This window comes from Syngnathus acus, chromosome 24, assembly GCF_901709675.1.
Source record: "Syngnathus acus chromosome 24, fSynAcu1.2, whole genome shotgun sequence".
In the NCBI taxonomy this organism is placed as follows: Eukaryota; Metazoa; Chordata; class Actinopteri; order Syngnathiformes; family Syngnathidae; genus Syngnathus; species Syngnathus acus.
In genome coordinates, this window is record NC_051108.1 from 8671555 (window position 1) to 8686638 (window position 15084).

Consider the following 15084-nt stretch of genomic DNA (forward strand, 5'->3'; position numbering starts at 1 on the left):
TGACCATGAAGGGACTTGAACCCTCAATCTTCTGATCCGAAGTCAGACGCCTTATCCATTAGGCCACATAGCCATGTGAAAGACTGTACCAAGTGAAACATGGCAACGACTTCTGATGACTGCAGCCTTTGGTGGGAAGTGAAGTTCACAATTGTTCCAGACAAATGGCCTGTGGATTAATCAATTTACAGTAAAAGAGAATTGTAATGCAATTGACATGTTACCTTGTTAGTGCAAGTGGTCGTGCATCAGTCTCAAAATCTGAAGGTTGTGAGCTCAACACTCACACGGGGCGCTGTTTTCCATAGTCCACAGTAAAATCATTGTCAATTTCAGAAGATAGTAGGTTGCTCAGAATAGAATAAAGTTTTCTGTCTGTGAAGTTGAGTTTAATTGAAATGGCCGGTGGTTGAATCAATTTTACAGTAAAAGAGCTTTGTAAAACCAACTATTCACGGCCTCGTTAGCGCAGGCGGTAGCGCGTCAGTCTAGTAAACTGAAGGTCGTGAGTTCAACCCTCACACGGGGCTCTGTTTTATTTAGTCCTAACCCTAACTCGAGCCCTTGTTGGAAACCCCATCCCCAGTTGGAAACCCAAGTTTGAGAATGCTCAGACAAAAGTAACTTTTTCTTTCGATGAAGTTCAGTTTGATGGAAATGGCCGGTGGTTGAATCTTTTTTACAGTAAAAAAGAATTTTAAGACAGGTGCCACAAAGTCTCGTTGGCGCAGGCGGTAGCGCGTCAGTGTCGTAACCTGAAAGTCGAGAGTTCGATCCTCACACGGCGCATGATTTATATCTAGTCCAACCCTAACTCTAGCCTTTCCTGTAAGTCCTAGTTGGAAATCCTAGCCTAGTTAAGTTTGATCAAAATGGGCGGTGGTTGAATCAGTTTTACAGTAAAAACAATTGCACAAAATGCAAAAACATAGCGTCGTTGGCGCAGGCGTGTCAGTCTCATAATCTGAAGGTCGTGAGTTCGACCCTCACACGGGGCATACTTTTATATAGTCCTAACTCTAGCCCAGCGGTGGCCAACCCGCGGCTCGCGAGCCGCATGCGGCTCTTTGGCTAGTTTCATGCGGCTCTTTTACGTTCATATCAACATTTGTGTTTATTTTTCGTGCGTATTTGCTTCGCTTGAGTTCAATATGGTATTTTGGTCAAACGCGCATGCGCGTGAGGTGAAATCCCGCAAAGGAGGAGGGACAAACAGAGAGATTGGTTTTGCCCGCTTTTTTTATGAATGGCGACTTTGACTACGGGGGCCCATTAGGTCCAGAAAAGCTGACAAGACGCTTGCCAAAATGGCAAGGAAAAAATGCACAGCTAAACGAATATATGACGATGAACACAGGACGTTTTTAACAGAGTTAAAGTTGTTTTTTGTTGAATGCTATGGCAAGCCATTCTGCCTGATATGTCGGACGTCATTGGCGCATTTAAAAGCTTCAAATGGTCAGCGCCACTTCAGCTCACTTCATGCCAATATCGATAAGGACTTTGCAAAATGGACTGAATTTCGCAGGCACAAGTTTGGAGACTTTGAAAAGTCAGGCAGAAAAATAGGTACAGTTTTTCAAAAAAATTACGAAGCACTCAGAGACTGTCACACTTGCATTGTTTCAACTGGCTTGGAACATTGCACGGGCTAAAAAGCCATACAATGAAGTGGAGTTCGTTAAAATATGCCTCAGTGACGTTATTGAAATCTTGTCTCCTGAAAACGACGAACTCAAACGAATGGTCTGTCCCGCCACACATAGTAAGTGAAAAAACGTATTATGTTTTTGTTTGTGGAATTTGTTGAACTGAGAGTTTGTCTGTGTGAGACAATGCACACAATGTTCATTGTTGAAAATGTGGTCTTTGGTCTGCGGTTTTAGTACTGTAAAAAAGTCAATTTGTCATTATCATGTTGGTGCGTGACATAATAATGTCACACAATAAATTTGGCTGAGCAGAGGGGTGTGTGTGTGTGTGTGTGTGTGTGTGTGTGTGTGTGTGCGTGCGTGTGCGCGTGCGTGCGCGTGCGTGTTTGTGTGCGCGTGTGTGTGTGTGTGGGGGGGGGTGTTCATGTGTGCTCATGTGTATGATGTGGCTCTTTGCGATGACACAGTAAAAAATGTGGCTCTTAGTCTCTGACTGGTTGGCCACCCCTGCTCTAGCCCTAATTGGAAACCCTCATCCTCGTTGGAAACCCCAGTTGGAAAACCCTGGCCACAGTTTGAAACCTTAGTTGGCTTCCCTAACCCGAGTTGCTCAGACTTACAGTCACTTTTTCTTTCTGTGAAGTTCAGTTTGATTGAAATGGCCGGTGGTTTGATCAATTTTACAGTAAAAAAGAATTGTAAAACTGCAAATGCACAGCCTCATTAGTGCAGGTACTAGCATGTCAGTCTCACAATTTGAAGGTCAAGAGTTCGGTCCTCAGGTGGGGCAGACTTTTTATATACCTAGTCCAAACTAGCCCTAACCCTAACTCTAGCCCTAGTTGGAAACCCTAGTCCTAGTTGGAAACCTTAGTTAGAAACCCTACTTTCAGTCGGGAGCAGGTTGCTCAGACTAAAATAACATTTTCTTCTTTTAAGGGGTAGGGCAGCAAAGTAAGCAGGGATTGTGAATATCAGCAAGCACAGGTTGCTCGACTGGAGTCAAGAGAAACAAATTAAAAATTGTACATAAAATGAAAAATTTGCCTCTTTCTTTTGGCTTTTGTCAATGACATTTGGGGTCATCACAACAAAGATCAAAACAGCACACAAACAGTTTACCTATATTTTCCTCTTTCAATTTGATGATACACTAGACATGAAGATCTGTTTAGATTTGAAATCTTATCCATTAGGCCAGATAGCCATACAGGAAATTCTGACAAGTGATAGCAGTGCAATGATTTTTGAGCATATACAGTAAATCTACAGCCTAGATTCAAGTGAAGTTAACTGACTTTGGATCAGAAGATTAAGGGGTTCAAGTCCCTTCATTGTCAATTTAATGAATGTCAAGAGGAAAGTAGCCTAGTGGATAATGTGTCTAACAATAAATAATAGTTTTTGTTTTGTTTCTGCATTACCCAATACATCTCCTTCACATTGTGACACATTCTCCCATTATCTGTCTGTGTTAGGTAGAGAAAAAGATTTTAAAGGAAAGGTAAGTATTGTTGTGTTGTGTTGTGTTGTGTTGTATTGTGTGTTGTCATTATCGTATTTTTCGGACTATAGGTCGCATTTTTTTCATAGTTTGGGTGGGGGGCCGACTTATACTGAGGAGCGACTTATATGTGATTTTTTTGTCACAAATTTTCAAAATAAAAAAAAATAAAAAAAGTGAAACCGCGATAAACGAACCGTGATGTAGCAAGGGATTACTGTAGTTTGAACTGCAAGTGACGTCAGCGGCGCGGCGGTTGTTTACTTAAATGACAAAGGATTTGATCACGGGATGACAAAGATGACGAAGAGCCCCATGTACTACCGGCATCTTTAGTGGCTTTGCTTGTAAGTGACACGTAGGACGAAGAGTTTGAAGGATTTAATGATTTGGAGTGACACAGAAGGTTTGAAAAACTATTATGGGTTTTACGCACGCCCGGTCCTACTCTATGGAGCTATCTTTCACCTCCGTGGATGAAGGTCGGGGGCCGGCGCTCGGCCGGTGGCTGTCCGGGGACGGTGGATGGGGCTCGGACAGGGCTTTTACGCACGCCCGGTCCTATTCTATGGAGCTCTCTTCCACCTCCGTGGCTGGGAGTGCCACCTCCGGGGATGGAAGTCCACGCTGCCACACGCCTGGAAGTCGATGCCGGTGCTTGGGGCCGTGTGGCGGTGAACTATTTATGTTATAGTTGTTTGATATATTTTATTTCGTGTAGCAACTTGTATATGTTTTTATTGTTACAGTTAAGTAGTTGTTGGCTCGTTGAACTCTTTTTTTTTGTTAAATAAAGAGCCGTTTACCAAACCCACGTCTTTCCTGGTACTTTGTTAAGGCTAAACAATATTGTTATATACTAATCTGTGGAATAATGACGAGGCTGACATCAGCGGCGCACGCGCAGCGTTGTTGACAAAGGACGAGGAATTTGATCGATGGATTTAATGATTTGGAGTGACACAGATGGTTTGATAATATTGTTGTTTATATGATAGTTATTTGATATCATCATCGGTTTAAAGTCCGCTTTCGAGGCGCCGCTGGGTTGGACTGGGTTCTCGATATGGCCTTCTTCCACCGGGAACAGTCCATGGCCATCTCGTGGTTGATGCCGAGTGCCTTCATGTCGGCTGCCACGGTCATCTGCCAGGTCTTTTTAGGTCGGCCACTGGGTCTTGTTCCCTCTACGTTAGGGGTGTCCAAACTTTTTGCAAGGAGGGCCAGATTTGATAAAGTGAAGGGGCCCGGGGGCCAATAGTTTTTTCGGACATTTTTAACTACAAAAATGTCATGCAAATACACACTGTTATAAAACAAATTTCATTGTCACAATTGTCTTTATTTTTCAAATGACAAAATAACCAAATATGAGTCACTCAGGCAGATGTGAACAACTCTAAAAACACAAATTCTGCCTTTCATTCATATCTGAAGAGTCAGATAACATTGAACAAACTGTATGAAATACCTTAAATTTACATGAGTTTAAAATTACTTTTGCCTCATGAACATTTTAAACGGGAGTTATAAGTAATGCAAAGTTGTCTGTTATTATTAAAACTTAAAACTAGTGAATTTTGCTCTTGTCATTTACATTATCTTTCAGAAAATAATAGTTTGTGTCAGGTCTAGAGGTCCATAACATCAACAGTCTTAACATGGCCACTTCGTAGCTTGCTTTAGTAATATTTATTTTTGACTCACAGTCCCGTGTGAAGAATCGCTGTTGTGATGCCAGTTCAGCTTGGAGCTGCTTCACTTTATCAGCGCGGTCACTCCCTGTTAGCTGGTCGTTTGTGTTCGCATGTTTAGTCTGATAGTGTCTCTTTAAGTTGAAATCCTTAAACAAGGCAACCGTCTCTTTACAAATTAGACAAACACAATTGCCTTGATTTTCAGTGATGCACAGTAATCCCTCGCTACATCACGGTTTGTTTATCGCGGTTTCACTACATCGTGGATTTTTTTCCCAAATTGAAAAAAATAATTAAAAGTCAAAATAAAACTTCTAAATTGCGGAATTATGGCACAAAACTTGCCCATACGCCAGCAGAAGGCAAGGAGTGCCCACACAATTGCAGTGTACCTGCACTTGTACATTTTTAAAAAACAAAAAAAGGTTATTATAATAAGAGTTCTAAAAACATATTTACAGTGTTGTACCTTGTTATAGAAAATTGTTATAATAATAAAAGAGTTCTAAGAACATATTTACAGTATGTACACTTCTATCTTGTTATAAAAAAAAGTATAATAATAAAAGTTGTTCTAAAAACATATTTACAGTTTGTGTTAAGAATTCTCCATGTTATTTATGTTATTCAGCCATGCTTTGATTTGAGGTAGGGTGATTTATTTTGAAGGCCGTTTTCAGGCGATACCACTTCCTTTTTTACGTTCTTGTACATATGTCGGTTACAGTGGTACGGGAGTCATTGGCGATGTAAGTGTGTCTCCTAACAAGAGAAATGAATGATCACATGTGTCTAACCTTTAGGACAATGTAGTATTGCTCCAAATGTTCGTTTAATTTCCTTTAGAGGTCCGTTTGCGCGTGTTAGCACGATCGCGAATTAGCATCTTTCCGCTAACTCGTTAGCCTGCCCAGTACTTCTTCTTTGCTGCGGGCCAATAAAAACTGGACCGCGGGCCAACTGCGGCCCGCGGGCCGTAGTTTGGACACCCCTGCTCTACGTTATACGACATAACTTTCTTCACCCAGTCGTTCTCGTCCTTCCTCACTACATGTCCGTACCATCGCAGTCTGCCTCTCCTCACCACATCCACTATGGCCTCCACTCCCATCTTCTGTCTCAGCTCTGCACTGGTCTTTTCCTCCCTCATTGACACACCACACATCCATCTGATCATCCTCATTTCTGCTCTGTTTAGTTTGTCTTCGTGTTCTGTTTTCAGGGCCCATGCCTCACTTCCGTACGTCATACTACTTCTGACACAGGCTGAGTACACTTGGCCTCTCATCTTCAGGGATGGGGCCTTAGATGCAGGCTCTGCAATAGAGAGCCATCACAGCCTTTACCAGTCCCTCTTCCACACCCGACTTCCTTAGGGCCCACCTCACCACCTCCCTTGGCACCCTGTCGAACGCTTTTTCCAGGTCGACAAAAGCGAAGTACAACCTCTTCCTCTTCTCCTGGTGTTTCTCTTGCATCTGTCGGATGACAAAAATTGCGTCTGTTGTACCTTTACCAGGCATGAAGCCATACTGCATCTCGTCCACCTTTACCCGTGTCCTCACCCTCCTTTCCAACACCCTCTCTAATAACTTAATTCCATGCTCCAGCAGCTTTATGGCCCTGTATGACCCGCATGCGAGTGGGTCCCCCTTCCCTTTGAATAGAGGCACCAGGACGCTTCTTGTCCAGTCCTCCGGAATGTGCCCCTCAGCGATAACACTGTTACACAGGTCGGTCATCCACTGCACACCGACGTCTCCCGCTGCCTTTAGCATCTCTGCCACCACTCCAGATGGTCCAGCTGCCTTTCCATCCTTCATGGCCTTCATGGCTTTTCCCACTTCTGTCCGTGTGATCGGGCCACATTCACCCTCCACTTCATCGCATCCCGCCTCACCATCCCAGTCATTCTCCACATTCAGCAACTTCTCCATGTACCTTCACCATACTTCCTTCACTCCTCTGTTGTCTGTCACGATGTTGGGCCTCCCACACTGCTGTCCGTGACGCCCTCCTTGCCTCTACATACCGCACTCGGTCTTTTCCCTTTTAGATTTCTTCCATACTTTATGGCACCTCCTCTTCTCATTCACCGCTCTTTCGACGCTGTCATTCCACCACCATGTCTCTCTTTGTCTTTGACCATCCGCACACCTCCTCTGTGGCTTCAAGCAGAGCCTTCTTCATTGCCTGCCACTTGCCATCCACACAACCCAACTCCATCATCTCCTCCACTTCTTCTGCTATATGCTCAATCTTCTCCCTAAACTCGTTTTTATTCCCTCCGCTATGTAGCTTCCACACCTTCAACTTGGGAGGATGCTTCTTAGCCCCCAACTTCTTGATCCGCAGAGTTAGGTCTCCGATGACTAGGCGATGCTGAGACACACACTCTTCTCCGGGGATTGCCTTGGCATCCCTGACCAGGACGCGGTCCTCCTTTCTGACCATGATTGTCCGAAAGTCTATTGATCCGACACCGACTTTTCCGAGGTGCACTTGAATGCCTCCTCAGAAAGCGGGACACTTATGAGAACGCTGCGCGCTCCTTTGTTGGTCTCGCGCTTAGGGAGGAAAACGGACTTACGAAACCCCTTTTTCCCGTGACATTTGTGTGCGTTTATGAAACCCCAGGTGAGTTATGCAGGCTGGCCTGTACACTTGGGGGAGCGAACATATCTTTGTTTACTTCCTGTTGCTGGTACGAGCGGATATAACTTGTATGGGATAAGTGCGTGGTTAGTGGCTTCGCACGGGGTGCCGCCATGTTGTCTGCGTACTATCGTCATATGTTTGTCAAACGTGTGCCTATAGCGTTAGAAATGTATTACTGTGTTTAGTTCAGTTGTGTACTATACGTTGTTATTACCGACACCGAGTGCCGTCGGCCAGCAGTGCACGTCTTAAAGCGGCAGCAACGCACTTATTGAATGTACATTAAGGGTGGTAGCAGTGGTAAAGTTTGTTGCCCTGTATATCAGTTGTTGCTTGCATTGTGCTGTTGTGGTTGAGATGCCCTACATGGCTGTTTATGCATATGTTTATTAGATGATGTAATCTGACTGTCATAATCTGATTACATTATTTCTCTTTGTTTTCCTTCTGTATAGACCACACACACACACACACACACAAGTACACACTCAAACCCACTAACATACACTCCTGGAAACCTGCATACTCACTGCTGTTCAGAATAAAGTTGATGCAAGATTCTCTGACCGGACTCGTCCATAGTGCTCCATCCCTAACCACTAATCCACATCCTTACATGGTCCTTCGAGCCGGATTAGGGTTCCCCCGACACTATGGAATCAACAACTGATTGTCAGCAGCGGGAGTCATCGGACCGACCCAAGAGAGATCCTCGTCCACCTGCACATTTGGACCCATATGAAGTCACTCTTTTGCCCTCTCAACAACCTGTAGCCCAAGCCTCCTCTACACCTGTAGGACACCTAGGCCAGGTTCTGTCAACCAGAGCAAGGAGTTTGACAAGTTACCGGTCAGCTGCACATTCACGACGATCCTCTCAGAGGTCAAACAGTCTCAGTCTGCGTCAAAGCACATCAGATATACAAGCAGCTGCATTAGAAGAGGAGATAAAGGGTTTGGAGCTTGCAGACCTACAACAGGAAATAGAAGAGGAAAGAAAGGCTGACTTGGAGGCCGCAGCATTGGATGCCCAAGCCAGGGAAGGACAACGGCTACAAGAAGAGGCACATTTGGCTAAAGAGAGACTAGCTAAAGAGATGGGGAGACGCAGGCGCTTGAAGAAGCTGGAGAAAGAGGTACAAATTGCCAGTCTTGTGAAGACCTACCTATCAGAGACGAACGATGATGCCTTGTCCACTTCATCAGCTCCCGCTACATTCTCCAAGCCGTCCCTGCGATCACAGCCACCGCGGGTGCCCTTCGTTCTCACCCAGCATCCACCTGTACAACCGCCACCTCCAGCGCCCGTTCAAATACCACCTCCAGCTACTGTCCCTGGACAGATAGTAGCACCACCCGCTAATCTCATCACAAGTGCCCAAGCTAGTGTTCCTGTCAGCGCACCACCCATTGCAGCAACAGTAGCTGCATTTCCACCTGGACGTGTATCATCCTCGCCCGTCCTCCCCACGGTAACAAGCCATGCAGTTGGAACGCTACCGATTGCAAGTGGTGGCCCGTACGGGGAGCGTACAAGCTTCACAACACCACCACTGGCAACTTCAGTGATGCCACCACCTCCTACAATGCCATTTGCTCAACCCATTACACCAACTGCAACACCCGTCCCCGCTGCACCGCCTTGGACCTACCCAGGCATGGAGACCTTGATTGCTACATCCTATGGCATTCCCAAACCAACACTTCCCTTCTTTGAGAGTGGTAAAGAAAGTGACTTTGCACTTTTGAAGATGGCACTCGACAACTTGATGAACAGTCACACTCATCTCAGCGAACACTATAAATATCAAGTGCTCCTGGGTCAGCTCAAGCTCCCGAGTGCTCTGCAGTTGGTCAAATCATACATGTATGACCCGGCACCATACACAGCCGCAGTGGGAGCTCTGCAAGACAAATACGGACAACCGAGACAACTGGTCCAAAGTGAATTAGGGGCAATACTCAACTCCCCAGCCATCAAATCTGGAGATGCTGATGCATTCGACTCCTTTGCCCTCTCGGTCCAGTCACTGGTCGGTATGCTGCGCACGCTAGAGGGACCTGTAGGTTATGAGCTCCGGTGCGGTTCCCATGTTGACCGCCTGTTAAGCAAACTGTCTCCATCCCAGAGAGATGGATTTGTGGAATATTGCCTCGTTCGCGGCATCCTGCAGCCCGGTTCAGAGCTCACCTACTCCCTGCCTGACTTTGCCGCATGGCTCCAGATGAAGGCTCAAGCAAAGCGTCTGGCCAGTCGAGCTACCCTTCTCTATAACTCTACCGGGCGTTCTACACCTAAGAGAGAACAGTTTCGTGCAAAGCCCAGAGATAAGACTGCATCAGTCTTCCTCTGTACAAGGGAGAGAGCCACCAAAGAGACCACTCGGCCGAAGCCTCAAGCCTTCAAACTCAGCCCTTATTGCCCATTCTGTAACAATAAGGAGCACTATCTCAACTCATGTCTCGACTTCAAGAAACTGTCCCCTGCTGAGATTAAGAAGTGGATCCAGGAAGGTGACCGATGTTGGAGGTGCGGCCGGGCACACAAAGCTACAGCCTGCACGCTTAAACGGCCGTGTAAGACATGCAAAGAGAAACACCTTACAGTTCTGCATGATGCCATCCAAGAGTCTTCGCAGACAGTGCTGCTGGTTAGTAATCCAACACCCAGTATCTACATCGAACAGCCCAGAAGCCCTCAAAGAGTGCTACTGAAAGTTGTCAAAGTGCTTCTACATCATGGCGATCGCGTCCTTGAGACATTTGCCGTGCTTGATGATGGTTCAGAGAGAACGATTATCCTCCCTCAAGCTGTAGAACAACTACAACTCCCACAACACCCAGAGACGCTACATCTTAGGACCGTCCAGCAAGAGGTGAAGGAGCTGAAAGGTTCCTGCGTCAGCGTTCATGTATCCCCTGTCTTCAAGCCAAACCAGAAGTTTTGCATTCGACATGCGTTCACCGCAGATAGTCTTAGCTTGTCTGAGCACACGTACCCAGTAGCAGCTCTCCAGAAGCGCTATGAGCACCTCAAAGGACTTCCCTTGACGCCTATTCACAGAGCACAACCTCTACTCCTCATCGGCTCAGATATGGCCCATCTGCTCTCACCAACACAGCCCGTCCGATCAGGCCCATCTGGCAGTCCCATGGCAGTCTGTACAAGGCTCGGTTGGTCCTTGCAAGGTCCGTCGGACATCATTCCAGTTGCTTCTCACCAGCCTTACTGTTTTCACATCGCCACTGAATCACCATATACAGAACTTATCAGGAATGTGGAACGCCTTTGGCATATCGATACAGTTCCTTATATCAGTGAGAAGACTGCAACCCGTTCTAAGCAAGACCAGCGGGCTCTCACCCTCCTACAGACAGCCTCTGAACGCGTATCTATTGACGGTACTCAGCGCTATGCTATTCCACTGTTGAGGCGTCAGCCAGTCATCCCACTTTGTGCTTCGCCGGCTGCTGTGATGCCCAACCTACGTTGCACTGAACGGCGGCTAGCCAAGGACACAGTTCGAGCGGCTTCATACTGTACGGAGATGGACAAACTACTTCAGGCCGGCTACGTTTCAGAGATCTCTACGGAAGAGGCCGCAACTTTCACCGAATCGTGGTATTTACCACACCATATGGTGCACCACAATGGAAAGGACAGAGTTGTCTTCAATTGTTCCTTCTCCTTCAATGGCCTCTCATTGAATGACCAACTCCTCCCGGGACCGACGCTTGGTCCAACCATGATTGGTGTCCTGATGCGGTTTCGATGTCATGCTGTCGCCATCAGCGGAGATATCAAGTCAATGTTCCATCAGATCCGCTTGATGCCAAAAGACAAACCTCTCCTACGTTTCCTGTGGCGGGACATGCAAAGAACGTCTGAACCACGGATATACCAATGGGAGGTGTTACCATTTGGAACAACGTGTAGCCCCTGTTGCGCCGTCTTCGCCCTGCAGCAGCACGTCAGAGACCACGAACCTCCAGATCCCCCCCTCACGCATGTGATCGAGCAGTCCTTCTATGTCGACAATTGCCTCCACAGTGTAAGTAAACCAGAAGATGCCAAGGCTTTGGTCGATGACTTGCGAGCACTTCTGAGAAAGGGAGGTTTTGAGATCAGACAATGGGCCAGTAATGTGCCTGAAGTTGTCGCACACCTACCCCCTGAAGCACAATCGACTAGCAGTGAGCTATGGCTGTCCAAGGCCAGTGACAACCTTCAAGAGCCCACACTTGGACTGTGCCGGGATTGTTTGAGCGACACGTTGAGTTATAAGCATCGCTCTAACGAGCCTCTAGCTGCCACTCTACGTAACGTCTACAGCGTCCTTGCCAAGCTTTACGACCCATTGGGCTACATTGTGCCATTTACCACAAGATGTAAAGTGCTTGTCCAGGACATGTGGAAGGCTAACATTGGCTGGGATGACAAGATTCAACCATCTGAACTTCTCGGAAAATGGTTGAGTTGGGTGCAGGAAATTCCTACTCTGCAGCAACTCAAGTTATCTCGTCCCTATTCACCAGCCAGTGGAAATACCGTCAATGCAGCCCGTCATATTCACATCTTCTGTGATGCTTCAGAGCGCGCCTACGGATCAGTAGCTTACATGCAAATAACGGATGACAGACAACAAGTCTTCGTTTCCTTTGTGTTTGCCAGATCGAGAGTTGCGCCGCGTAAGCAGCTGTCCATCCCGCGTCTCGAGCTCAGCGCCGCACTTACAGGGGCACAGCTGGCAAAAGTGATCGAGACTGAGCTCACAGTAACGCCTGAGCACATCACTCTTTGGTCTGACTCCACAACAGTGCTGTACTGGATTAAATCAGAATCCTGCCGCTACAAAGTATTTGTTGGAACACGTGTAGCAGAAATCCAGAATCTTACCAGTCCATCTCAATGGCGGTATGTTGGTAGTCTACACAATCCCGCAGATGACATAACCCGAGGACTCACCTTGAAAGAGATGGTGCAGGATCACCGCTGGAACAAAGGTCCACATTTCCTCCTTTTGCCAGAGAGAGAGTGGCCCATCATGCCCTCATCTGAGGCAGAACCAGACACTACCGAGTTAAGGAAGTCAGCCTTCGTGGGAGCAGTCTCCAGCGCCTTGCCCACACAACATCCTGACCTGAGTAAGTTCTCCACTTGGCAAGAGCTTCTTCAGGAAACCGCTAGCTCCCTTCATGGGGCGGCCAACACTAACACCACAGCAAAGTGTTCAGCAACAGATTTCCTTCAAGCAGAGAAGCTTATGACTTAGACTTAGACTTAGACAGAACTTTATTGTCATTTTGTCAACACTAGGTGTGTACAAAACGAAATTTCGTTCCATACGGCTTTCAACAATGTAGTGGTATTTCGGCTGGTTAAAAAAGTGACATTCTATATAAAAATATGAAATAAGATAATTATAAAGTACAAAGTGCAGCAGTGATAAAGTATGTAAACAGTGCAGGAGACAAAAGCAGTATTTACAAGTGTGCAGAGGAATGCTACGTTTGAATGTTCAACAGTCTGACGACAGCAGGGAAAAAACTATTGCAGAACCTGGTGGACCTGCAGCGGATGCTGCGAAACCTCTTCCCAGAGGGCAGCAGGGAGAACAGTCCATGGTGGGGGTGTGATGGGTCACTGATAATATTACGGGCTCGGGACACGCAGCGCTGGGATGACAAGTCCTGAATGGAGGGAAGAGGAGCCCCGATGATCCTCTCTGCTGTCCTCACCACTCTCCTCAGGTTCTTCCAATCGGAGGCGCTGCAACCTCCACACCACACCGAGAGACAGCTTGTCAGAATGCTCTCTATGGTGCTTCGGTAGAACGTCCTCATGATGGGTGGGGGCAGGTGGGCTCTCCTCATCCTCCGCAGGAAGTACAAGCGCTTCTGTGCCCTCTTGACCAGTGTTGTGGTGTTCACAGTCCAGGTGAGGTCGTCTGTGATGTGGACCCCCAGGAATTTAGTGCTGCTGACCACCTCCACAGCTGAGCTGTTGATGATCAGTGGAGCGTGGTGAGGCTGGTTCTTCCTGAAGTCGACGATGATCTCCTTCGTCTTCTCCACATTCAGGATCAGGCTATTTTCTCTGCACCAGCCCACCAACTGCTCCACCTCCTCTCTGTAGTCCAGGTCGTTGTTGTCCCTGATGAGGCCCACCACCGTTGTGTCGTCTGCAAACTTCACGATGTGATTGGTGGTGAACCTGGGGGCGCAGTCGTGTGTCATCAGGGTGAACAGCAGGGGGCTCAGGACGCAGCCCTGAGGGGAGCCTGTGCTGAGGGTGATGACATCTGAGGTGTTCTGTCCGACCCGGACTGACTGAGGTCTGTTGGTGAGGAAGTCTAGCAGCCAGTTCCGAAGGGGGGTGCTGAAGCCCAGGTGTTCCAGTTTTTCCACCAGATGTTGTGGAATGATGGTGTTAAACGCTGAGCTGAAGTCCAGGAACAGCAACCGCACGTGGGTGTTCCTCTCCTCCAGGTGAGCCAGGCTCAGGTGAAGAACGGAGGAGATGGCATCCTCAGTAGAGCGGTTCTGCCGGTAGGCAAACTGGAACGGATCGAATGTTGGGGGGAGTCTGGAGACGATGTGATCTTTGAGCAGCCTTTCGAAGCACTTCATCATGATGGGAGTCAGTGCCACAGGTCTGTAGTCATTCCATGAGGTGATTTGAGGTTTCTTCGGCACCGGAATGATGGAGGCAGCCTTGAAGCACACTGGCACTTTGGCTTGGTCCAGCGAGATGTTAAAAATGTCTGTGATGACACCAGCCAGCTGGCCTGCACATTCCTTGAACACCCGCCCAGGTATGTTGTCGGGGACTGGGGCCTTACGTGGGTTGACTCTTCTCAGAGTCTTCCACACGTCGGCTGAGTCAAGGCAGAGGGCCTCCTCTTCCTGGTGGGGAACAGTTTTAACTGCAGGAGTGCTGTTTAGTGCCTCAAAACGCCCAAAGAAGTTATTTAGACCATTTAGGAAGTCAGCATCAACCTCACCCACCGGGGGGGAGGGTAAGTTGTAGTCCGTGATCACCCGTATGCCTTGTCACATACTCCTGGTGTTATTGGCGTCGTGGAAAAAATCCTGAATTTTCCGACTGTGGCTTCGCTTTGCTAGCCTGATGGCACGGTTCAAGTTGGCTCTCGCTGTCCTCAGTGCCTCCTTGTCGCCAGACTTGAAGGCTGAGTTCCGTGCTCGTAGCGTATGACGTACATCCTCAGTCATCCAGGGTCGTTGGTTGGCTCGGGTGATGATGTTCTTAGTGGTGCTGACGTCCTCGGAGCATTTGTTGATGTAGGCTGACACAGTCATGGCGTACTCATCAATGTCGATCTGATTGTCATATGTTGCTGCTGATTTGAACATGTCCCAGTCAGAGCACTCAAAGCAGTCCTGGAGTGCCTCCATGGCCCCCTCAGACCACACCCTCACCTGCTTCACTGTGGGTTTTGCTCTGATCAGCAGGGGCCTGTATGCAGGGATTAGCATAACAGATAGGTGGTCTGAAGAGCCGAGGTGGGGGCGGGGGGCTGCTCTGAATGCATCCTTTATATTGGTGTAAACC

General features: G+C 47.6%; 1 protein-coding gene, 2 long non-coding RNA genes and 2 other non-coding genes across 5 annotated transcripts; 3 read left to right on the forward strand and 2 right to left on the reverse strand.

Moving 5' to 3' along the window:
* trnar-ucg lies at positions 1-73 on the reverse strand. Its single transcript has one exon. It is a non-coding gene; the product is annotated as a tRNA-Arg (tRNA).
* Positions 74-457: 384 nt separating this feature from the next.
* On the forward strand, positions 458-530 carry trnat-agu. Its single transcript has one exon. It is a non-coding gene; the product is annotated as a tRNA-Thr (tRNA).
* Positions 531-7305: 6775 nt separating this feature from the next.
* On the forward strand, positions 7306-8075 carry LOC119118217. The gene is made up of 2 exons (XR_005096670.1): positions 7306-7490; positions 7967-8075. It is a non-coding gene; the product is annotated as an uncharacterized LOC119118217 (long non-coding RNA).
* Positions 7943-8974, reverse strand: LOC119118216. The gene is made up of 2 exons (XR_005096669.1): positions 8678-8974; positions 7943-8441 (listed from the first exon to the last, which is right to left on the reverse strand). It is a non-coding gene; the product is annotated as an uncharacterized LOC119118216 (long non-coding RNA).
* A 402-nt stretch (positions 8975-9376) lies between these two features.
* On the forward strand, positions 9377-12784 carry LOC119118391. The gene is made up of 6 exons (XM_037245368.1): positions 9377-9574; positions 9641-10025; positions 10576-10700; positions 10818-10900; positions 10945-11133; positions 11305-12784. The coding sequence occupies exons 1-6, from the start codon at positions 9377-9379 to the stop codon at positions 12782-12784; spliced, it is 2460 nt and encodes an 819-aa protein (XP_037101263.1).
* Positions 12785-15084: the final 2300 nt, after the last annotated feature.